The sequence below is a fragment of the Arachis hypogaea genome, chromosome 20 (assembly GCF_003086295.3).
Source record: "Arachis hypogaea cultivar Tifrunner chromosome 20, arahy.Tifrunner.gnm2.J5K5, whole genome shotgun sequence".
In the NCBI taxonomy this organism is placed as follows: Eukaryota; Viridiplantae; Streptophyta; class Magnoliopsida; order Fabales; family Fabaceae; genus Arachis; species Arachis hypogaea.
Genome location: NC_092055.1, coordinates 129996028 through 130017827, shown reverse-complemented (window position 1 = coordinate 130017827; position 21800 = coordinate 129996028). Strand labels below are relative to the sequence as shown.

The 21800-nt window shown below is 50.3% G+C and overlaps 1 protein-coding gene across 1 annotated transcript; it reads right to left on the bottom strand.

Annotated features, from left to right (window-relative positions):
* Positions 1–424: 424 nt before the first annotated feature.
* Positions 425–1351, bottom strand: LOC140183232 (uncharacterized). The gene has a single exon (XM_072231257.1). The coding sequence runs from the start codon at positions 1349–1351 to the stop codon at positions 425–427; it is 927 nt and encodes a 308-aa protein (XP_072087358.1).
* Positions 1352–21800: the final 20449 nt, after the last annotated feature.

Below are 21800 nucleotides of genomic sequence, written 5' to 3'. Positions count from 1 at the left end.
TGTTTTCGTAGGGTGTTCATTATGACTTTGAGGTCGCCGGTTAGTTGTTCGCCGGATTCGGTCTTGGGAGCATGTCGTCTATGTAAACTTCTAATTTGTTACCGGATAAGTCTCGGAATATCTTGTTAACCAGTCTTTGGTAGGTTGCTCCAGCGTTTTTTAGGCCGAAGGGCATTACTGTGTAGTAGTACGTCCCGTCTGGGTGACGAACGCTGTTTTCTCTTCGTCTGGTCGGTGCATCGGAATCTGGTTGTATCCGGAGTATGCGTCCATGAAGCTGAGGTATCGGTGACCGGATGCGGCGTCTACCAATCCGTCGATGTTTGGTAGGGGGAAGGCGTCTTTCGGGCAAGCTTTGTTGAGGTCCGTGTAGTCGACCACATTCGCCACTTTCCATTAGATTTTTTCACCAGTACGACGTTGGCTAGCCAAGTCGTGTAGGGGAGTTCTCGGATAAAGTTGGCCTCGAGTAGGGCTTTAACTTGTTTTTGACCTCGGTGGCTCGGTCCGGTGACATTTTTCTTCTCCTTTGTGCTATTGGTTTAGCTTTGGGATCCACGGCTAGACGGTGAGACATTAGGTCGGGGCTTATTCCCGGCATGTCGGCCGGTGTGAATGCAAACAGGTCCCTATTTTGTTTCAGGAGTTGAGAGAGCTCCTCTTTGAGGTCGTATGGGAGGTTCCTGTTAATGAAGGTGTACTCATCCTTGGTTGGCCCTATTTGTAATTTTTCCATATCCCCTTCTGGTTCCGGCCTGGGTTGGCCGTCTTGTCGGGCATCCAGATCGGCTAGGAATACACCGGCCGCATCTCGTGATTTCTTCCTTAGGGCTAGGCTGGTGTTGTCGCATTCGGCTGCGACTTCTCGGTCTCCGTGGATGGTGCCGACGGAGCCGTCGTCGGTTCTGAATTTCATAAGGAGGTATTTGGTAAAGATAACTGCGGAGAAGTCGTTGATTGTTTTCCTTCCGAGAATCACGTTATAGGCTGTGGAGTCTTTTAGGACTACGAATTCAGATAGAATTGTCTTCTTTTGGCTGCTCGTTCCTATGGTGATGGGAAGTGTGATTGAGCCGTCTGGTTTGAGGAAGTTGTCTCCGAGTCCCGTGACGCCGTGGCGGTGTGTTTGGAGGTTGTCGTTTCGGAGTCCGAGTTTATCGAAGGCTCCCCGAAAAAGGATGTTTGAGTCTGCCCCGGTGTCTACCAGTATTCTTCGTACGAGTCCTGTTCCGATTCTAGCTGAGATGACAAAAGGGGCGTCCTCGGCTGAGGTGCCGTGTTGGCAGTCCTCTGGTAAGAACGTTATCGTATTGTCGGCCGCGGAGATTGGGACTTGGTTCCTTACCGCCATTATCTTGAGGTCTTTCTTCATTGTTAGTTTTGACTTGCTTGATACGTCTTTGCCTGTGATGACGTTTACTATGATGGTTGGATCTTCCTCTGGGTTTTCCCTCGGGGGTTGCTTTTGGGTTCTCGGGTTACGTCCTTCCCTCTCCGACGATCTGTCTCTCTCCGCGCGTCTCAGTTCTCTGATGATTTTGGCGAATTCTGGGAGTTTGCCGTCTCGTATGGCTTGTTCAATGGCGTCTTTAAGGTCGAAACAATCTTGTGTTCTGTGACCGTAACCTCGGTGGTATTCGCAGTAAAGGGTCTTGTTGCCTCCTGTCCTTTCTTTGAGTTGCCGTGCTTTCGGAATGATGCCTCGATCTGCTATTTGGTGGTATACTTCGGTAATTGGTGCTGTCAGAGGCGTGTAGTTTGAGAATTTGCCTATTCTCGGTGGTCGGCTGGTCGGCCTGGGGTGGTCCCGTTGATTCTCTTTGAGTGTTGGATTTTGGTGAGAAGCCGAGTTGCCGCGCTGGGTGTTGCCGTGCTGCCGTTTGTTGGCGGCAACGACCTGGCTGACTTCTTCGTCGTTGATGTAATCTTTGGCGACGTTCTGGATCTCGTGCATGGTCCATACTGGTCTGGTGGTGAGGTGTTTGCGAAAATCTTCGTTCATTAGCCCATTGGTCAGGCAAAGGCTTGCGACGGAATCCGTGAGTCCGTCGACCGTTAGGCATTCGTCGTTGAAGCGGTCGAGGTATTTTCTCGTGGATTCTTCTTGTTTTTGCGTGACCCCTAGTAAGCTGATGGGGTGTTTGGCTTTGGTGATCCTAGTAGTGAACTGGGCCATGAACTTTCGTGTAATATCGTGGAAGCTGGCTATGGATCCGTTCGGGAGGGCGTTGAACCATTTGATCGCTGGCCCGGCGAGGGTTACCGGGAAGGCTCTGCATCGGACCGCGTCGGCCGCTCCTTCTAGGTTCATTCTGGCCTCGAAAGCCGTTAGGTGTTCCTGGGGATCCTTAGTTCCATCGTATTTCATATCGGTAGGTTTGTCGAAGCCTTTGGGGAGTTTTGCCCTCAAGATTCTTTCTGTGAAGGGTGTAGCTCCCATTATTATATGGTCGTTTCTCGTGCGTTTGGTGTTTCGGTTCCTCCGATCTTCGTCTGAGTAGTTTGATAACTCAGATCTTGAGAAGCGCTGCGGTTATGTTTCTTGTTGTATCGCCGTTCTGGCGATTTCTCGTGCCTGTGATCGCGTGTTGAGCTGCGACCGTCTCTTCTGTCGTGTCGTCGGGTTGGCGACCTTCCGCGGCGAGATCTTGATCTGGAGGTTGCATGGCTTCCGTGCTCGTTGTTGTGTTTTCCTTTATCGGTTATCCTGCCTTCGAGTTCTTGGACTCGGAGGCAGAGATCCTGGATGATCTGCGCTGCTTTGTCGCTGGCTTTTTCAGGATGTCGTCGGTCCGTGATGTCGTGATCGTTCGCGTTTTGAATAGTGCTTGCTATTCTCGCTTGGTTCGTTACTTCACGGTGCTCGGGGGTTGGGTTAATTGGTTGAGAGTCATCTTGGCTTGAGGGGGTTTCTTCCAGGACGTCCCCCATTGGGTCCAGCTGGCGCAGGATTCCCACAGACGGCGCTAATGTACGAGATGTCTCTGGTACGGTTTGAAGGGTGGATCGGGAACCCGCGGACAGAGCTGGAGCCGGATCGCTTGACTTGGAGCAATGGGGGTGGTACCTGCAAAGACACTCCGACGCTCAAGTCAGAACGGATCTAAGAGGTAGAGAGTGTGAGGAATGAATGGATACCTGGGGGGACCTGGGTCCTCTTATTTATAGGTGAATATCTTATCTTATCTTATTTGGTTAAGATAAGAGAGAGATATTTGGGTTAGAGGTTTTGAAGGGCCGGTGTTTGGGCCTTTGTGTGGAAGCGGGTTATCCCCGGTAACCGGGTATGCGGGATCCGTGGGTTGGATCCGTAACAGTTGCCCCCGCAGCGGGAGAGCGGGCGAGGTCGGTCTGCCGCTGAGATGTTTGTCATGGGCTCGATTTTCTCGGGTGCCCGTCTGGTTTCTTGGAGATGAGGTCGGTGCCTTGGTCTCCGTGTTTGTGGAGGATTCGTCTGACCGTTTAGGTCTGACGTGACTCTTCCGTATCGGTCGCGTCTGTTGCGTTCTTCGAGGCGTTACCTTTTTTCGAGGGGTATTTATTGCGGGTTGTGCTTTTTCTTTTTTGCCCTTGCTTTGTTTTGTTTTCCTAAGGGTATTTTCGTCTTTGTACTTCTTTCAAAAACCGTTTTTGGTTTTCTTCCTTTAGTTCCCTCGTTTCGCTTTTACTTCTCTATTGCTTCTCTTTCTGGTTACAGCATTTCCCTTTCTCCATTTTTGCTTTCTGTGGTTTCGGTTGGATTTCTTTTGCGGCGTCTTTCCTTGGGGTTGTCTTCCTTCGATTTATCAGGTTAGCATCTTTTTTGTTGCTTTTTGCTTTCTTCTGCTTTATTTTCTGCAGCATTTTGTTTTTGTTTTTGCTAAGTGTAGGCTGTTTTAGAGTAGTTTTGTGGTGTTTGTATGGTGGTTTAGATAGTTCTGTTGGTTTTCTAGGAAAGGGTTAGGGCGAGTGCCACCGTATAATTGGTGGTGTGCGGTGGCGGTATTTTTTGGTTTTTTACCCGCCGTCGTTTTCTGCCGTGAGGTTTGGCTGACGGTGGTGCTCGTCGATATTTTAGGTATGGCTCGCCGACGGATGGAGGGTGTGAGGGCTCCGGTGGCCCCGGCGGGGGGTGTCCCTGACCTTTTTTCTTGGGTCACCAGTGATGTTTGGGGGACACCGTCGCGGATGACGGAGGCGGACCTCCAACGGCTCCGTGATGAAGGGGCTGTTTGTGGGGGTGGCGATGCCGAACGCCACTACGAGCTTGCCCTCTCTGGGGTTGACGAGAGGGTTTGCTATACTAATCTCGACTCCCCGACCGTGCCGGATTGGATGTGGGTGTATGAGGCGATGTTCACCCGACTTGGTGTTCGGCTTCCCTTTTCTCCTTTTGTTCAGCAGTTGTTGAATCGGTGCTCCGTGGCGCCGTCCCAGCTACATCCGAACAGCTGGGCGGCAATACGGTCTTTTGAGCTCGTTTGTGATTATTTAGAGTTACCTGCCTCAGTAAACGTTTTTCTTTTCCTTTTCTTGTGCACTCTTCCGACTAAGGAGGGGAAGCATAAAAAGGGGTATGTGTCTTTCCGAGCTCAGCCCCATCGTCGGATTTTCGGTTTGTATGAAGACTCCTTCCACGGTTTTAAGAGTGGTTATTTTAAGGTTCGTCCCTCGGAGGGACGTCATCCCTTTTGGTTGACGTTGGAGGGTGATCGTCGGTTCCCTACTTACTGGAATTTTAAGGCGGGACCGTCGGTTTTTACTCGGGTTTCGAAGGAGTTCCTGTCCTCGGAGGAGCGGGATATTGCTCTTGTTTTGTGGCAGTTGTTTGGAGAGCGTCCTCTTAATCCCCGGGATGTAATGGGTGATCCGATTGCTTGTCGGTCATATGTTGGTGTGTGTCTGTTTTTTCTTTGGTTTTTTATGTTTTGTTTTCCCGTTTTTGTAACTTGGGAATTTTTGGTATTTGTTTGCAGTTGAGATGGCTGGTGGCTTGACATCCTTGGCGCGTCTGAAGGCGGCGATGGCCCAGGAGGAGGGGTCGTCGTCCCCGGCTACTCCCGTTTCTAATCCTGCCGTGGAGTCGCAGCCAGTTTCTCAGGAGGTGATTTCCTCGGGTGCGCGGGCCGATACTCAGGTTTCCCCTGGCCCTGCGAACTCTCCTGAAGTCGTCGTGGTGACGGCTGCTGAGGCTTCTCGGAAGAGAAAGAGGCCTGAGGACCCGAGCAGTGAGACTTTTGAGGATGAAGGTCTTGTGCCCAGCGTGATGGACCGACGCTTCGATGCTCCGGGGTTTATTGACCAGCACTTGATGCCTGGAACGGAGCCGTTTTTTGACGGCTGCGATGTTTCGTTTCAGGCCAAGTCGGTGTATCGTGCCCTCCTCCGGTCTGCCGTTGTTGTTCGGAAGGCTGAGCCTGTGATGGCTCAGGTCGGTTTGCTGGACAAGAAGCTTCGTCACTCTCATGCTGAGGTAGCCAAGTTGAAGGGGGAACTTGAGGCTGCCGAAGCTGCGAGGGGGAAGGCTGTGAAGTCTTCTGAGGAGGCCGGGTCAGAGATTCTTCGACTTGCCGAGGTTGAAACTTCGCTTCTTTCTCAGCTGGCAGAGGAACGGCAGCGGGCTTCTGATGTAGGGTCTCAGGCTGCCATGCTTCTCGCCGAATCGGAGGCTCTAAAGGCCGAGGTTGCTGCCTTGAGAAGGGAGAAGACGGAGTTACTAGCTGATGTGAAGGACGCAATTGCGGCTACCGAGGAAACGATGAGGGCTCAGGCTTCAGTGCTGGCTCCTGGTGTGGATACGTCCGTGATGGGGGCCTTCAAGACTGTTCGTGATGGCCAAATCGTTGACCTCTAGTAGTTTTTACTTTTATCTCTTTGGATTTTTGAACTGTGCTTTGGATATTTTCGGATGGCCGGAGGCCGTGTATTTTGATTTTGGAACACTTTTTTGTTTTAATGGTACTTTATCGGCCGTTCGGGCCTTTTGTATGTTCCGTAGTTATATTGTTTTTGGGCCGTCCGGGCCTTCTTTATATTCCGTTTTAGGCTATTTTGTTCCCTCGGACCGTCGTTTGGTCGGGTTTTTTCATGGATATCCGCGTTTTTTGGGCTGGGGGGTGATCAGTCTCCCAATTGTGGCCGCGTTTTCGTTCCGTTTTTGGGACATTTAGGAAAATATAAATAGCTGTTTTAATGGAATTTTTATTGATGGTTGGGCCTCGTTAAAACCCTCCGTTGGTGGGGGGAAAGAGTACCCGAGTTAAAAACTTAGATGAAATAAAACTTAGAATTTGTGAACTGGTAGGAGGAGTACAAAAACAGAAATGAGGGCGAGGGTGCGACCTTGTGGGTTGGTTTAGGCGTAGTATCGTCGCAAGTTGGCGGCGTTCCATGTTCTCGGGACTTCTCGCCGCTGAGCCGTTCGAGTTTGTACGCTCCTTTTCCGATTACGGCCTTGATTCTGTATGGTCCTTCCCAGTTGGGGGTGAGCTTCCCTTCTCCTGGGGTCGGGGGACCGATGTCATTTCGTCGTAAGACGAGGTCGTTGGCCGCGAATTCTCGCCGGATGACTCCGTGATTGTATCTCAGGCTGATTCTTTGCTTTTGAGCTAGCTCTCTGAGATGGGTTATACTTCTTGTTTCGTCAATGAGGTCTCGTTCTGCTTCCTCGTCGTTACCTCCTACCGTTTTCCTGGGGCTTGGGTCTCCGATCTCTACCGGGATGACCGCCTCGACACCGTATGTTAGTCGGAAAGGTGTTTCTCCTGTTGTGTTTGGGGTGTGGTTCGGTATGACCATAGGACCGACCCGAGTTCGTCGGCCCATAGCCCTTTGGCTTCGTCGAGCCGCTTTTTAAGTCCTTTGACGATTATTTTGTTTGCGGATTCCACCTGTCCGTTTGTCTGGGGGTGTTCTACCGAGCTGAAACGGTGGGATACACGCAGCCCCTCTAAAAATTCTCTGAATTTTTTGTCAGTGAATTGGGTTCGTTGTCCGAGATGACGATCTTGGGGATCCCGAATCGGGTGATGATCTGTCGCCAGAGGAATTTTCGGCATTGGGTTGCCGTTATGGTGGACAGGGGTTCGGCTTCGATCCATTTAGTATAGTAGTCTATGGCGACGATGAGGTATCTGAGTTGGCCAGGTGCCGTAGGAAAAGGTCCGACGAGGTCGATGCCCCAAGTGCCGAATGGCCGCTCTGCCGATATGGTGCTGAGCTGGTGCGGTGCGGCTTGGTGGATATTGGCGTGTCTTTGGCATTTGTCGCAGTTTTTGACTATTTGCATGGAATCTCGGATGACCGTGGGCCAGAAGTAGCCTGCTCTGATGATTTTTTGGGCTAAAGTCTTGCCTCCGACGTGGTGACCGCAGCAACCTTCGTGGATTTCACGGAGTATGTACTCCGTGTTCTCGGGTTCGATGCATTTGAGTAGTGGTTGCGAGAATCCGCGTTTGTATAGCTGTCCTGCGACAATGGTATAGTTGGCGCTTCCCTCTTTATTCGCTTTTCTTTCTTGGGATCTGGTGGTAGTGTTCCATCGAGGAGGTATTGCAGGATCGGGTAGGTCCAAGATTCCTGGTTCGAGATTGTCAGGTGAGCGTTGTTTGTTGTTGTCACGGAAGGTGTCTTAACGACTTCCTGGATTAACGATTTGTTGCCGTATCGGGTTTGGTACTGGCCAGCTTGGAGAGTAGATCTGCTCTGGCATTTCGTTCTCTATGGACGTGCCGTATGGTGACGTGTTCGAACCCTTCTCTTAGTTCGTTTACCTTGGCGAGGTATTGTTGGAGTAGGGGGTCTCGTGTCTGGTAGTCTCCGTTAATTTGGGAACTGACTACTTGTGAATCGGTATTCACTTCTAGGACCTTTGCTCCGACTTCCTGGGCTAATGAAAGTCCTGCCAAGAGGGCCTCGTATTCTGCTTGGTTGTTTGATACTGGGAATTCGTATCGTACCGATTGTTCGATCGTGATTCCGTTTTGATTTTCGAGTATGACTCCGGCGCCTCCGTAGGTGGAGTTTGATGAGCCGTCGACATGTAGTTTCCATGAATCGGGGGTGAGCTTTCCCGGGGTCATCTCGGCGATGAAGTCGGCCATAGCTTGTGCTTTGATTGCATTCCGGGGTTCGAATTTGATCTGGAATTGAGATAGTTCGATGGACCACGCTAGCATTCTTCCGGCTAGGTCGGGTTTCTGCAACACCTGTTTGACCGCTTGGTCGGTTCGAACCGTTACGGGGTGAGCTTGGAAGTATTGTCGTAGGCGTCGGGAGGCTGTAAGGAGTGTGAAAGCTAGCTTTTCTAAGCGTGAGTAGCGGGCTTCCGCGTCCTGTAGGACTTTGCTTATGAAGTATATGGGTTTTTGTTCCTTTTTCTCGTTTTCACGGACGAGTGCTGCTGCGAGTGCCTCTTCCGTTATGGAGAGGTATAAGTAAAGTGTTTCCCCCGTCTGGGGTTTGGCGAGGATTGGTGGTTCCGCTAGGACCTTCTTGAAGTGTTGGAATGCTTCTTCACATTCTGTCTCCCACTTGAAGGGGGCTTCTTTTTTCATTAGTTTGAAGAAGGGGGTCGCTTTTTGGGCTGAAGCCCCGAGAAAGCGTGACAACGCCGTTAGTCGGCCAGTAAGCCTTTGGATGTCTTTGAGGTTTTTGGGGCTCGTCATCTCGAGGATGGCGCGACATTTTTCTGGGTTTGCTTCAACTCCGCGTTGCGTAATCATGAAGCCGAGGAACTTCCCTGCCTCCATTCCGAAGGCACATTTTGCCGGGTTGAGTCGCATTTGGTGTTTTCGTAGGGTGTTCATTATGACTTTGAGGTCGCCGGTTAGTTGTTCGCCGGATTCGGTCTTGGCGAGCATGTCGTCTATGTAAACTTCTAATTTGTTACCGGATAAGTCTCGGAATATCTTGTTAACCAGTCTTTGGTAGGTTGCTCCAGCGTTTTTTAGGCCGAAGGGCATTACTGTGTAGTAGTACGTCCCGTCTGGGGTGACGAACGCTGTTTTCTCTTCGTCTGGTGGTGCATCGGAATCTGGTTGTATCCGGAGTATGCGTCCATGAAGCTGAGGTATCGGTGACCGGATGCGGCGTCTACCAATCCGTCGATGTTTGGTAGGGGGAAGGCGTCTTTCGGGCAAGCTTTGTTGAGGTCCGTGTAGTCGACGCACATTCGCCACTTTCCATTAGATTTTTTCACCAGTACGACGTTGGCTAGCCAAGTCGTGTAGGGGAGTTCTCGGATAAAGTTGGCCTCGAGTAGGGCTTTAACTTGTTTTTTGACCTCGGTGGCTCGGTCCGGTGACATTTTTCTTCTCCTTTGTGCTATTGGTTTAGCTTTGGGATCCACGGCTAGACGGTGAGACATTAGGTCGGGGCTTATTCCCGGCATGTCGGCCGGTGTGAATGCAAACAGGTCCCTATTTTGTTTCAGGAGTTGAGAGAGCTCCTCTTTGAGGTCGTATGGGAGGTTCCTGTTAATGAAGGTGTACTCATCCTTGGTTGGCCCTATTTGTAATTTTTCCATATCCCCTTCTGGTTCCGGCCTGGGTTGGCCGTCTTGTCGGGCATCCAGATCGGCTAGGAATACACCGGCCGCATCTCGTGATTTCTTCCTTAGGGCTAGGCTGGTGTTGTCGCATTCGGCTGCGACTTCTCGGTCTCCGTGGATGGTGCCGACGGAGCCGTCGTCGGTTCTGAATTTCATAAGGAGGTATTTGGTAAAGATAACTGCGGAGAAGTCGTTGATTGTTTTCCTTCCGAGAATCACGTTATAGGCTGTGGAGTCTTTTAGGACTACGAATTCAGATAGAATTGTCTTCTTTTGGCTGCTCGTTCCAATGGTGATGGGAAGTGTGATTGAGCCGTCTGGTTGAGGAAGTTGTCTCCGAGTCCCGTGACGCCGTGGCGGTGTGTTTGGAGGTTGTCGTTTCGGAGTCCGAGTTTATCAAAGGCTCCCCGAAAAAGGATGTTTGAGTCTGCCCCGGTGTCTACCAGTATTCTTCGTACGAGTCCTGTTCCGATTCTAGCTGAGATGACAAAAGGGGCGTCCTCGGCTGAGGTGCCGTGTTGGCAGTCCTCTGGTAAGAACGTTATCGTATTGTCGGCCGCGGAGATTGGGACTTGGTTCCTTACCGCCATTATCTTGAGGTCTTTCTTCATTGTTAGTTTTGACTTGCTTGATACGTCTTTGCCTGTGATGACGTTTACTATGATGGTTGGATCTTCCTCTGGGTTTTCCCTCGGGGGTTGCTTTTGGGTTCTCGGGTTACGTCCATCCCTCTCCGACGATCTGTCTCTCTCCGCGCGTCTCGTTCTCTGATGATTTTGGCGAATTCTGGGAGTTTGCCGTCTCGTATGGCTTGTTCAATGGCGTCTTTAAGGTCGAAACAATCTTGTGTTCTGTGACCGTAACCTCGGTGGTATTCGCAGTAAAGGGTCTTGTTGCCTCCTGTCCTTTCTTTGAGTTGCCGTGCTTTCGGAATGATGCCTCGATCTGCTATTTGGTGTATACTTCGGTAATTGGTGCTGTCAGAGGCGTGTAGTTTGAGAATTTGCCTATTCTCGGTGGTCGGCTGGTCGGCCTGGGGTGGTCCCGTTGATTCTCTTTGAGTGTTGGATTTTGGTGAGAAGCCGAGTTGCCGCGCTGGGTGTTGCCGTGCTGCCGTTTGTTGGCGGCAACGACCTGGCTGACTTCTTCGTCGTTGATGTAATCTTTGGCGACGTTCTGGATCTCGTGCATGGTCCATACTGGTCTGGTGGTGAGGTGTTTGCGAAAATCTTCGTTCATTAGCCCATTGGTCAGGCAAAGGCTTGCGACGGAATCCGTGAGTCCGTCGACCGTTAGGCATTCGTCGTTGAAGCGGTCGAGGTATTTTCTCGTGGATTCTTCTTGTTTTTGCGTGACCCCTAGTAAGCTGATGGGGTGTTTGGCTTTGGTGATCCTAGTAGTGAACTGGGCCATGAACTTTCGTGTAATATCGTGGAAGCTGGCTATGGATCCGTTCGGGAGGGCGTTGAACCATTTGATCGCTGGCCCGGCGAGGGTTACCGGGAAGGCTCTGCATCAGACCGCGTCGGCCGCTCCTTCTAGGTTCATTCTGGCCTCGAAAGCCGTTAGGTGTTCCTGGGGATCCTTAGTTCCATCGTATTTCATATCGGTAGGTTTGTCGAAGCCTTTGGGGAGTTTTGCCCTCAAGATTCTTTCTGTGAAGGGTGTAGCTCCCATTATTATATGGTCGTTTCTCGTGCGTTTGGTGTTTCGGTTCCTCCGATCTTCGTCTGAGTAGTGTTGATAACTCAGATCTTGAGAAGCGCTGCGGTTATGTTTCTTGTTGTATCGCCGTTCTGGCGATTTCTCGTGCCTGTGATCGCGTGTTGAGCTGCGACCGTCTCTTCTGTCGTGTCGTCGGGTTGGCGACCTTCCGCGGCGAGATCTTGATCTGGAGGTTGCATGGCTTCCGTGCTCGTTGTTGTGTTTTCCTTTATCGGTTATCCTGCCTTCGAGTTCTTGGACTCGGAGGCAGAGATCCTGGATGATCTGCGCTGCTTTGTCGCTGGCTTTTTCAGGATGTCGTCGGTCCGTGATGTCGTGATCGTTCGCGTTTTGAATAGTGCTTGCTATTCTCGCTTGGTTCGTTACTTCACGGTGCTCGGGGGTTGGGTTAATTGGTTGAGAGTCATCTTGGCTTGAGGGGGTTTCTTCCAGGACGTCCCCCATTGGGTCCAGCTGGCGCAGGATTCCCACAGACGGCGCCAATGTACGAGATGTCTCTGGTACGGTTTGAAGGGTGGATCGGGAACCCGCGGACAGAGCTGGAGCCGGATCGCTTGACTTGGAGCAATGGGGGTGGTACCTGCAAAGACACTCCGACGCTCAAGTCAGAACGGATCTAAGAGGTAGAGAGTGTGAGGAATGAATGGATACCTGGGGGGACCTGGGTCCTCTTATTTATAGGTGAATATCTTATCTTATCTTATTTGGTTAAGATAAGAGAGAGATATTTGGGTTAGAGGTTTTGAAGGGCCGGTGTTTGGGCCTTTGTGTGGAAGCGGGTTATCCCCGGGTAACCGGGTATGCGGGATCCGTGGGTTGGATCCGTAACAGTTGCCCCCGCAGCGGGAGAGCGGGCGAGGTCGGTCTGCCGCTGAGATGTTTGTCATGGGCTCGATTTTCTCGGGTGCCCGTCTGGTTTCTTGGAGATGAGGTCGGTGCCTTGGTCTCCGTGTTTGTGGAGGATTCGTCTGACCGTTTAGGTCTGACGTGACTCTTCCGTATCGGTCGCGTCTGTTGCGTTCTTCGAGGCGTTACCTTTTTTCGAGGGGTATTTATTGCGGGTTGTGCTTTTTCTTTTTTGCCCTTGCTTTGTTTTGTTTTCCTAAGGGTATTTTCGTCTTTGTACTTCTTTCAAAAACCGTTTTTGGTTTTCTTCCTTTAGTTCCCTCGTTTCGCTTTTACTTCTCTATTGCTTCTCTTTCTGGTTGCAGCATTTCCCTTTCTCCATTTTTGCTTTCTGTGGTTTCGGTTGGATTTCTTTTGCGGCGTCTTTCCTTGGGGTTGTCTTCCTTCGATTTATCAGGTTAGCATCTTTTTTGTTGCTTTTTGCTTTCTTCTGCTTTATTTTCTGCAGCATTTTGTTTTTGTTTTTGCTAAGTATAGGCTGTTTTAGAGTAGTTTTGTGGTGTTTGTATGGTGGTTTAGATAGTTCTGTTGGTTTTCTAGGAAAGGGTTAGGGCGAGTGCCACCGTATAATTGGTGGTGTGCGGTGGCGGTATTTTTTGGTTCTTTACCCGCCGTCGTTTTCTGCCGTGAGGTTTGGCTGACGGTGGTGCTCGTCGATATTTTAGGTATGGCTCGCCGACGGATGGAGGGTGTGAGGGCTCCGGTGGCCCCGGCGGGGGGTGTCCCTGACCTTTTTTCTTGGGTCACCAGTGATGTTTGGGGGACACCGTCGCGGATGACGGAGGCGGACCTCCAACGGCTCCGTGATGAAGGGGCTGTTTGTGGGGGTGGCGATGCCGAACGCCACTACGAGCTTGCCCTCTCTGGGGTTGACGAGAGGGTTTGCTATACTAATCTCGACTCCCCGACCGTGCCGGATTGGATGTGGGTGTATGAGGCGATGTTCACCCGACTTGGTGTTCGGCTTCCCTTTTCTCCTTTTGTTCAGCAGTTGTTGAATCGGTGCTCCGTGGCGCCGTCCCAGCTACATCCGAACAGCTGGGCGGCAATACGGTCTTTTGAGCTCGTTTGTGATTATTTAGAGTTACCTGCCTCAGTAAACGTTTTTCTTTTCCTTTTCTTGTGCACTCTTCCGACTAAGGAGGGGAAGCATAAAAAGGGGTATGTGTCTTTCCGAGCTCAGCCCCATCGTCGGATTTTCGGTTTGTATGAAGACTCCTTCCACGGTTTTAAGAGTGGTTATTTTAAGGTTCGTCCCTCGGAGGGACGTCATCCCTTTTGGTTGACGTTGGAGGGTGATCGTCGGTTCCCTACTTACTGGAATTTTAAGGCGGGACCGTCGGTTTTTACTCGGGTTTCGAAGGAGTTCCTGTCCTCGGAGGAGCGGGATATTGCTCTTGTTTTGTGGCAGTTGTTTGGAGAGCGTCCTCTTAATCCCCGGGATGTAATGGGTGATCCGATTGCTTGTCGGTCATATGTTGGTGTGTGTCTGTTTTTTCTTTGGTTTTTTATGTTTTGTTTTCCCGTTTTTGTAACTTGGGAATTTTTGGTATTTGTTTGCAGTTGAGATGGCTGGTGGCTTGACATCCTTGGCGCGTCTGAAGGCGGCGATGGCCCAGGAGGAGGGGTCGTCGTCCCCGGCTACTCCCGTTTCTAATCCTGCCGTGGAGTCGCAGCCAGTTTCTCAGGAGGTGATTTCCTCGGGTGCGCGGGCCGATACTCAGGTTTCCCCTGGCCCTGCGAACTCTCCTGAAGTCGTCGTGGTGACGGCTGCTGAGGCTTCTCGGAAGAGAAAGAGGCCTGAGGACCCGAGCAGTGAGACTTTTGAGGATGAAGGTCTTGTGCCCAGCGTGATGGACCGACGCTTCGATGCTCCGGGGTTTATTGACCAGCACTTGATGCCTGGAACGGAGCCGTTTTTTGACGGCTGCGATGTTTCGTTTCAGGCCAAGTCGGTGTATCGTGCCCTCCTCCGGTCTGCCGTTGTTGTTCGGAAGGCTGAGCCTGTGATGGCTCAGGTCGGTTTGCTGGACAAGAAGCTTCGTCACTCTCATGCTGAGGTAGCCAAGTTGAAGGGGGAACTTGAGGCTGCCGAAGCTGCGAGGGGGAAGGCTGTGAAGTCTTCTGAGGAGGCCGGGTCAGAGATTCTTCGACTTGCCGAGGTTGAAACTTCGCTTCTTTCTCAGCTGGCAGAGGAACGGCAGCGGGCTTCTGATGTAGGGTCTCAGGCTGCCATGCTTCTCGCCGAATCGGAGGCTCTAAAGGCCGAGGTTGCTGCCTTGAGAAGGGAGAAGACGGAGTTACTAGCTGATGTGAAGGACGTAATTGCGGCTACCGAGGAAACGATGAGGGCTCAGGCTTCAGTGCTGGCTCCTGGTGTGGATACGTCCGTGATGGGGGCCTTCAAGACTGTTCGTGATGGCCAAATCGTTGACCTCTAGTAGTTTTTACTTTTATCTCTTTGGATTTTTGAACTGTGCTTTGGATATTTTCGGATGGCCGGAGGCCGTGTATTTTGATTTTGGAACACTTTTTTGTTTTAATGGTACTTTATCGGCCGTTCGGGCCTTTTGTATGTTCCGTAGTTATATTGTTTTTGGGCCGTCCGGGCCTTCTTTATATTCCGTTTTAGGCTATTTTGTTCCCTCGGACCGTCGTTTGGTCGGGTTTTTTCATGGATATCCGCGTTTTTTGGGCCTGGGGGGTGATCAGTCTCCCAATTGTGGCCGCGTTTTCGTTCCGTTTTTGGGACATTTAGGAAAATATAAATAGCTGTTTTAATGGAATTTTTATTGATGGTTGGGCCTCGTTAAAACCCTCCGTTGGTGGGGGGAAAGAGTACCCGAGTTAAAAACTTAGATGAAATAAAACTTAGAATTTGTGAACTGGTAGGAGGAGTACAAAAACAGAAATGAGGGCGAGGGTGCGACCTTGTGGGTTGGTTTAGGGTAGTATCGTCGCAAGTTGGCGGCGTTCCATGTTCTCGGGACTTCGTCGCCGCTGAGCCGTTCGAGTTTGTACGCTCCTTTTCCGATTACGGCCTTGATTCTGTATGGTCCTTCCCAGTTGGGGGTGAGCTTCCCTTCTCCTGGGGTCGGGGGACCGATGTCGTTTCGTCGTAAGACGAGGTCGTTGGCCGCGAATTCTCGCCGGATGACTCCGTGATTGTATCTCAGGCTGATTCTTTGCTTTTGAGCTAGCTCTCTGAGATGGGTTATACTTCTTGTTTCGTCAATGAGGTCTCGTTCTGCTTCCTCGTCGTTACCTCCTACCGTTTTCCTGGGGCTTGGGTCTCCGATCTCTACCGGGATGACCGCCTCGACACCGTATGTTAGTCGGAAAGGTGTTTCTCCTGTTGTCGTTTGGGGTGTGGTTCGGTATGACCATAGGACCGACCCGAGTTCGTCGTCCCATAGCCCTTTGGCATCGTCGAGCCGCTTTTTAAGTCCTTTGACGATTATTTTGTTTGCGGATTCCACCTGTCCGTTTGTCTGGGGGTGTTCTACCGAGCTGAAACGATGGGATACACGCAGCCCCTCTAAAAATTCTCTGAATTTTTTGTCAGTGAATTGGGTTCCGTTGTCCGAGATGACGATCTCGGGGATCCCGAATCGGGTGATGATCTGTCGCCAGAGGAATTTTCGGCATTGGGTTGCCGTTATGGTGGACAGGGGTTCGGCTTCGATCCATTTAGTATAGTAGTCTATGGCGACGATGAGGTATCTGAGTTGGCCAGGTGCCGTAGGAAAAGGTCCGACGAGGTCGATGCCCCAAGTGCCGAATGGCCGCTCTGCCGATATGGTGCTGAGCTGGTGCGGTGCGGCTTGGTGGATATTGGCGTGTCTTTGGCATTTGTCGCAGTTTTTGACTATTTGCATGGAATCTCGGATGACCGTGGGCCAGAAGTAGCCTGCTCTGATGATTTTTTGGGCTAAAGTCTTGCCTCCGACGTGGTGACCGCAGCAACCTTCGTGGATTTCATGGAGTATGTACTCCGTGTTCTCGGGTTCGATGTATTTGAGTAGTGGTTGCGAGAATCCGCGTTTGTATAGCTGTCCTGCGACAATGGTATAGTTGGCGGCTTCCCTCTTTATTCGCTTTTCTTTCTTGGGATCTGGTGGTAGTGTTCCATCGAGGAGGTATTGCAGGATCGGGTAGGTCCAAGATTCCTGGTTCGAGATTGTCAGGTGAGCGTTGTTTGTTGTTGTCACGGAAGGTGTCTTAACGACTTCCTGGATTAACGATTTGTTGCCGTATCCGGGTTTGGTACTGGCCAGCTTGGAGAGTAGATCTGCTCTGGCATTTCGTTCTCTATGGACGTGCCGTATGGTGACGTGTTCGAACCCTTCTCTTAGTTCGTTTACCTTGGCGAGGTATTGTTGGAGTAGGGGGTCTCGTGTCTGGTAGTCTCCGTTAATTTGGGAACTGACTACTTGTGAATCGGTATTCACTTCTAGGACCTTTGCTCCGACTTCCTGGGCTAATGAAAGTCCTGCCAAGAGGGCCTCGTATTCTGCTTGGTTGTTTGATACTGGGAATTTGTATCGTACCGATTGTTCGATCGTGATTCCGTTTTGATTTTCGAGTATGACTCCGGCGCCTCCGTAGGTGGAGTTTGATGAGCCGTCGACATGTAGTTTCCATGAATCGGGGGTGAGCTTTCCCGGGGTCATCTCGGCGATGAAGTCGGCCATAGCTTGTGCTTTGATTGCATTCCGGGGTTCGAATTTGATCTGGAATTGAGATAGTTCGATGGACCACGCTAGCATTCTTCCGGCTAGGTCGGGTTTCTGCAACACCTGTTTGACCGCTTGGTCGGTTCGAACCGTTACGGGGTGAGCTTGGAAGTATTGTCGTAGGCGTCGGGAGGCTGTAAGGAGTGTGAAAGCTAGCTTTTCTAAGCGTGAGTAGCGGGCTTCCGCGTCCTGTAGGACTTTGCTTATGAAGTATATGGGTTTTTGTTCCTTTTTCTCGTTTTCACGGACGAGTGCTGCTGCGAGTGCCTCTTCCGTTATGGAGAGGTATAAGTAAAGTGTTTCCCCCGTCTGGGGTTTGGCGAGGATTGGTGGTTCCGCTAGGACCTTCTTGAAGTGTTGGAATGCTTCTTCACATTCTGTCTCCCACTTGAAGGGGGCTTCTTTTTTCATTAGTTTGAAGAAGGGGGTCGCTTTTTGGGCTGAAGCCCCGAGAAAGCGTGACAACGCCGTTAGTCGGCCAGTAAGCCTTTGGATGTCTTTGAGGTTTTTGGGGCTCGTCATCTCGAGGATGGCGCGACATTTTTCTGGGTTTGCTTCAACTCCGCGTTGCGTAATCATGAAGCCGAGGAACTTCCCTGCCTCCATTCCGAAGGCACATTTTGCCGGGTTGAGTCGCATTTGGTGTTTTCGTAGGGTGTTCATTATGACTTTGAGGTCGCCGGTTAGTTGTTCGCCGGATTCGGTCTTGGCGAGCATGTCGTCTATGTAAACTTCTAATTTGTTACCGGATAAGTCTCGGAATATCTTGTTAACCAGTCTTTGGTAGGTTGCTCCAGCGTTTTTTAGGCCGAAGGGCATTACTGTGTAGTAGTACGTCCCGTCTGGGGTGACGAACGCTGTTTTCTCTTCGTCTGGTCGGTGCATCGGAATCTGGTTGTATCCGGAGTATGCGTCCATGAAGCTGAGGTATCGGTGACCGGATGCGGCGTCTACCAATCCGTCGATGTTTGGTAGGGGGAAGGCGTCTTTCGGGCAAGCTTTGTTGAGGTCCGTGTAGTCGACGCACATTCGCCACTTTCCATTAGATTTTTTCACCAGTACGACGTTGGCTAGCCAAGTCGTGTAGGGGAGTTCTCGGATAAAGTTGGCCTCGAGTAGGGCTTTAACTTGTTTTTTGACCTCGGTGGCTCGGTCCGGTGACATTTTTCTTCTCCTTTGTGCTATTGGTTTAGCTTTGGGATCCACGGCTAGACGGTGAGACATTAGGTCGGGGCTTATTCCTGGCATGTCGGCCGGTGTGAATGCAAACAGGTCCCTATTTTGTTTCAGGAGTTGAGAGAGCTCCTCTTTGAGGTCGTATGGGAGGTTCCTGTTAATGAAGGTGTACTCATCCTTGGTTGGCCCTATTTGTAATTTTTCCATATCCCCTTCTGGTTCCGGCCTGGGTTGGCCGTCTTGTCGGGCATCCAGATCGGCTAGGAATACACCGACCGCATCTCGTGATTTCTTCCTTAGGGCTAGGCTGGTGTTGTCGCATTCGGCTGCGACTTCTCGGTCTCCGTAGATGGTGCCGACGGAGCCGTCGTCGGTTCTGAATTTCATAAGGAGGTATTTGGTAAAGATAACTGCGGAGAAGTCGTTGATTGTTTTCCTTCCGAGAATCACGTTATAGGCTGTGGAGTCTTTTAGGACTACGAATTCAGATAGAATTGTCTTCTTTTGGCTGCTCGTTCCTATGGTGATGGGAAGTGTGATTGAGCCGTCTGGTTTGAGGAAGTTGTCTCCGAGTCCCGTGACGCCGTGGCGGTGTGTTTGGAGGTTGTCGTTTCGGAGTCCGAGTTTATCGAAGGCTCCCCGAAAAAGGATGTTTGAGTCTGCCCCGGTGTCTACCAGTATTCTTCGTACGAGTCCTGTTCCGATTCTAGCTGAGATGACAAAAGGGGCGTCCTCAGCTGAGGTGCCGTGTTGGCAGTCCTCTGGTAAGAACGTTATCGTATTGTCGGCCGCGGAGATTGGGACTTGGTTCCTTACCGCCATTATCTTGAGGTCTTTCTTCATTGTTAGTTTTGACTTGCTTGATACGTCTTTGCCTGTGATGACGTTTACTATGATGGTTGGATCTTCCTCTGGGTTTTCCCTCGGGGGTTGCTTTTGGGTTCTCGGGTTACGTCCTTCCCTCTCCGACGATCTGTCTCTCTCCGCGCGTCTCGGTTCTCTGATGATTTTGGCGAATTCTGGGAGTTTGCCGTCTCGTATGGCTTGTTCAATGGCGTCTTTAAGGTCGAAACAATCTTGTGTTCTGTGACCGTAACCTCGGTGGTATTCGCAGTAAAGGGTCTTGTTGCCTCCTGTCCTTTCTTTTAGTTGCCGTGCTTTCGGAATGATGCCTCGATCTGCTATTTGGTGGTATACTTCGGTAATTGGTGCTGTCAGAGGCGTGTAGTTTGAGAATTTGCCTATTCTCGGTGGTCGGCTGGTCGGCCTAGGGTGGTCCCGTTGATTCTCTTTGAGTGTTGGATTTTGGTGAGAAGCCGAGTTGCCGCGCTGGGTGTTGCCGTGCTGCCGTTTGTTGGCGGCAACGACCTGGCTGACTTCTTCGTCGTTGATGTAACATTTGGCGACGTTCTGGATCTCGTGCATGGTCCATACTGGTCTGGTGGTGAGGTGTTTGTGAAAATCTTCGTTCATTAGCCCATTGGTCAAGCAAAGGCTTGCGACGGAATCCGTGAGTCCGTCGACCGTTAGGCATTCGTCGTTGAAGCGGTCGAGGTATTTTCTCGTGGATTCTTCTTGTTTTTGCGTGACCCCTAGTAAGCTGATGGGGTGTTTGGCTTTGGTGATCCTAGTAGTGAACTGGGCCATGAACTTTCGTGTAATATCGTGGAAGCTGGCTATGGATCCGTTCGGGAGGGCGTTGAACCATTTGATCGCTGGCCCGGCGAGGGTTACCGGGAAGGCTCTGCATCGGACCGCGTCGGCCGCTCCTTCTAGGTTCATTCTGGCCTCGAAAGCCGTTAGGTGTTCCTGGGGATCCTTAGTTCCATCGTATTTCATATCGGTAGGTTTGTCGAAGCCTTTGGGGAGTTTTGCCCTCAAGATTCTTTCTGTGAAGGGTGTAGCTCCCATTATTATATGGTCGTTTCTCGTGCGTTTGGTGTTTCGGTTCCTCCGATCTTCGTCTGAGTAGTGTTGATAACTCAGATCTTGAGAAGCGCTGCGGTTATGTTTCTTGTTGTATCGCCGTTCTGGCGATTTCTCGTGCCTGTGATCGCGTGTTGAGCTGCGACCGTCTCTTCTGTCGTGTCGTCGGGTTGGCGACCTTCCGCGGCGAGATCTTGATCTGGAGGTTGCATGGCTTCCGTGCTCGTTGTTGTGTTTTCCTTTATCGGTTATCCTGCCTTCGAGTTCTTGGACTCGGAGGCAGAGATCCTGGATGATCTGCGCTGCTTTGTCGCTGGCTTTTTCAGGATGTCGTCGGTCCGTGATGTCGTGATCGTTCGCGTTTTGAATAGTGCTTGCTATTCTCGCTTGGTTCGTTACTTCACGGTGCTCGGGGGTTGGGTTAATTGGTTGAGAGTCATCTTGGCTTGAGGGGGTTTCTTCCAGGACGTCCCCCATTGGGTCCAGCTGGCGCAGGATTCCCACAGACGGCGCCAATGTACGAGATGTCTCTGGTACGGTTTGAAGGGTGGATCGGGAACCCGCGGACAGAGCTGGAGCCGGATCGCTTGACTTGGAGCAATGGGGGTGGTACCTGCAAAGACACTCCGACGCTCAAGTCAGAACGGATCTAAGAGGTAGAGAGTGTGAGGAATGAATGGATACCTGGGGGGACCTGGGTCCTCTTATTTATAGGTGAATATCTTATCTTATCTTATTTGGTTAAGATAAGAGAGAGATATTTGGGTTAGAGGTTTTGAAGGGCCGGTGTTTGGGCCTTTGTGTGGAAGCGGGTTATCCCCGGGTAACCGGGTATGCGGGATCCGTGGGTTGGATCCGTAACAGTTGCCCCCGCAGCGGGAGAGCGGGCGAGGTCGGTCTGCCGCTGAGATGTTTGTCATGGGCTCGATTTTCTCGGGTGCCCGTCTGGTTTCTTGGAGATGAGGTCGGTGCCTTGGTCTCCGTGTTTGTGGAGGATTCGTCTGACCATTTAGGTCTGACGTGACTCTTCCGTCTCTGTGTCATTTTTGTCAGGATGGACATAAGATATACTAATTTAGTGTCTCTGGACACAATGTCTCTATCCATGTCTCATTTGTCAAATATAATTTTGTCTTTGTGTTTCTGTATTCTTGTCTTTATAAACAAACGCAGCCTTAAGGAGTTGATAACCACTTGTCAATTTGTTAGCCAATATGGGTTTTTATTGTGAGGAGTGCTAGGAGACCAATAAATTTTGTGATTTGTAACCATTAATTAATCATCATTGGCGTTTTTAATGGTGGGAGATTTCATCCAATTGTGTGGGATTACTTACTTTTCTTTTGTTGGTTAAGTGTGGGCTAGATTTTAACAAAAGTGCTGGCGCCTAAACTTTCTCTTTTATTATTGTTTTGCTATCTTATTTTTATTTTAACTAGTGTATCTTCCCGTACACTGTACGGGATAATTAATAAAAATGTATAATTTTTTTATTAAAATAGATTAAACAAAAAATATATAATAATTATTACTATAAATATTTTACAAAATTATAATTAAAATTAAAGTTTAATTATTTTTAATATTAAAATATTAAAAATAATTAATATTTATTTTAACTAGTTTGAATTGGTTGAATGGTTATCTCACTTGTCTACCTAAGTAAGTATTAAAGTTTTGAATCCTGTCTTGTGTATATGTAACCACTAAAAAGTAAAAACAGTTTTTCTGATCGTGCTTGTGCTATTTATGGGCCTTGATTGTGTAGGAATTTTCGGCCAAGAAGTTGAGAATGATTTGGG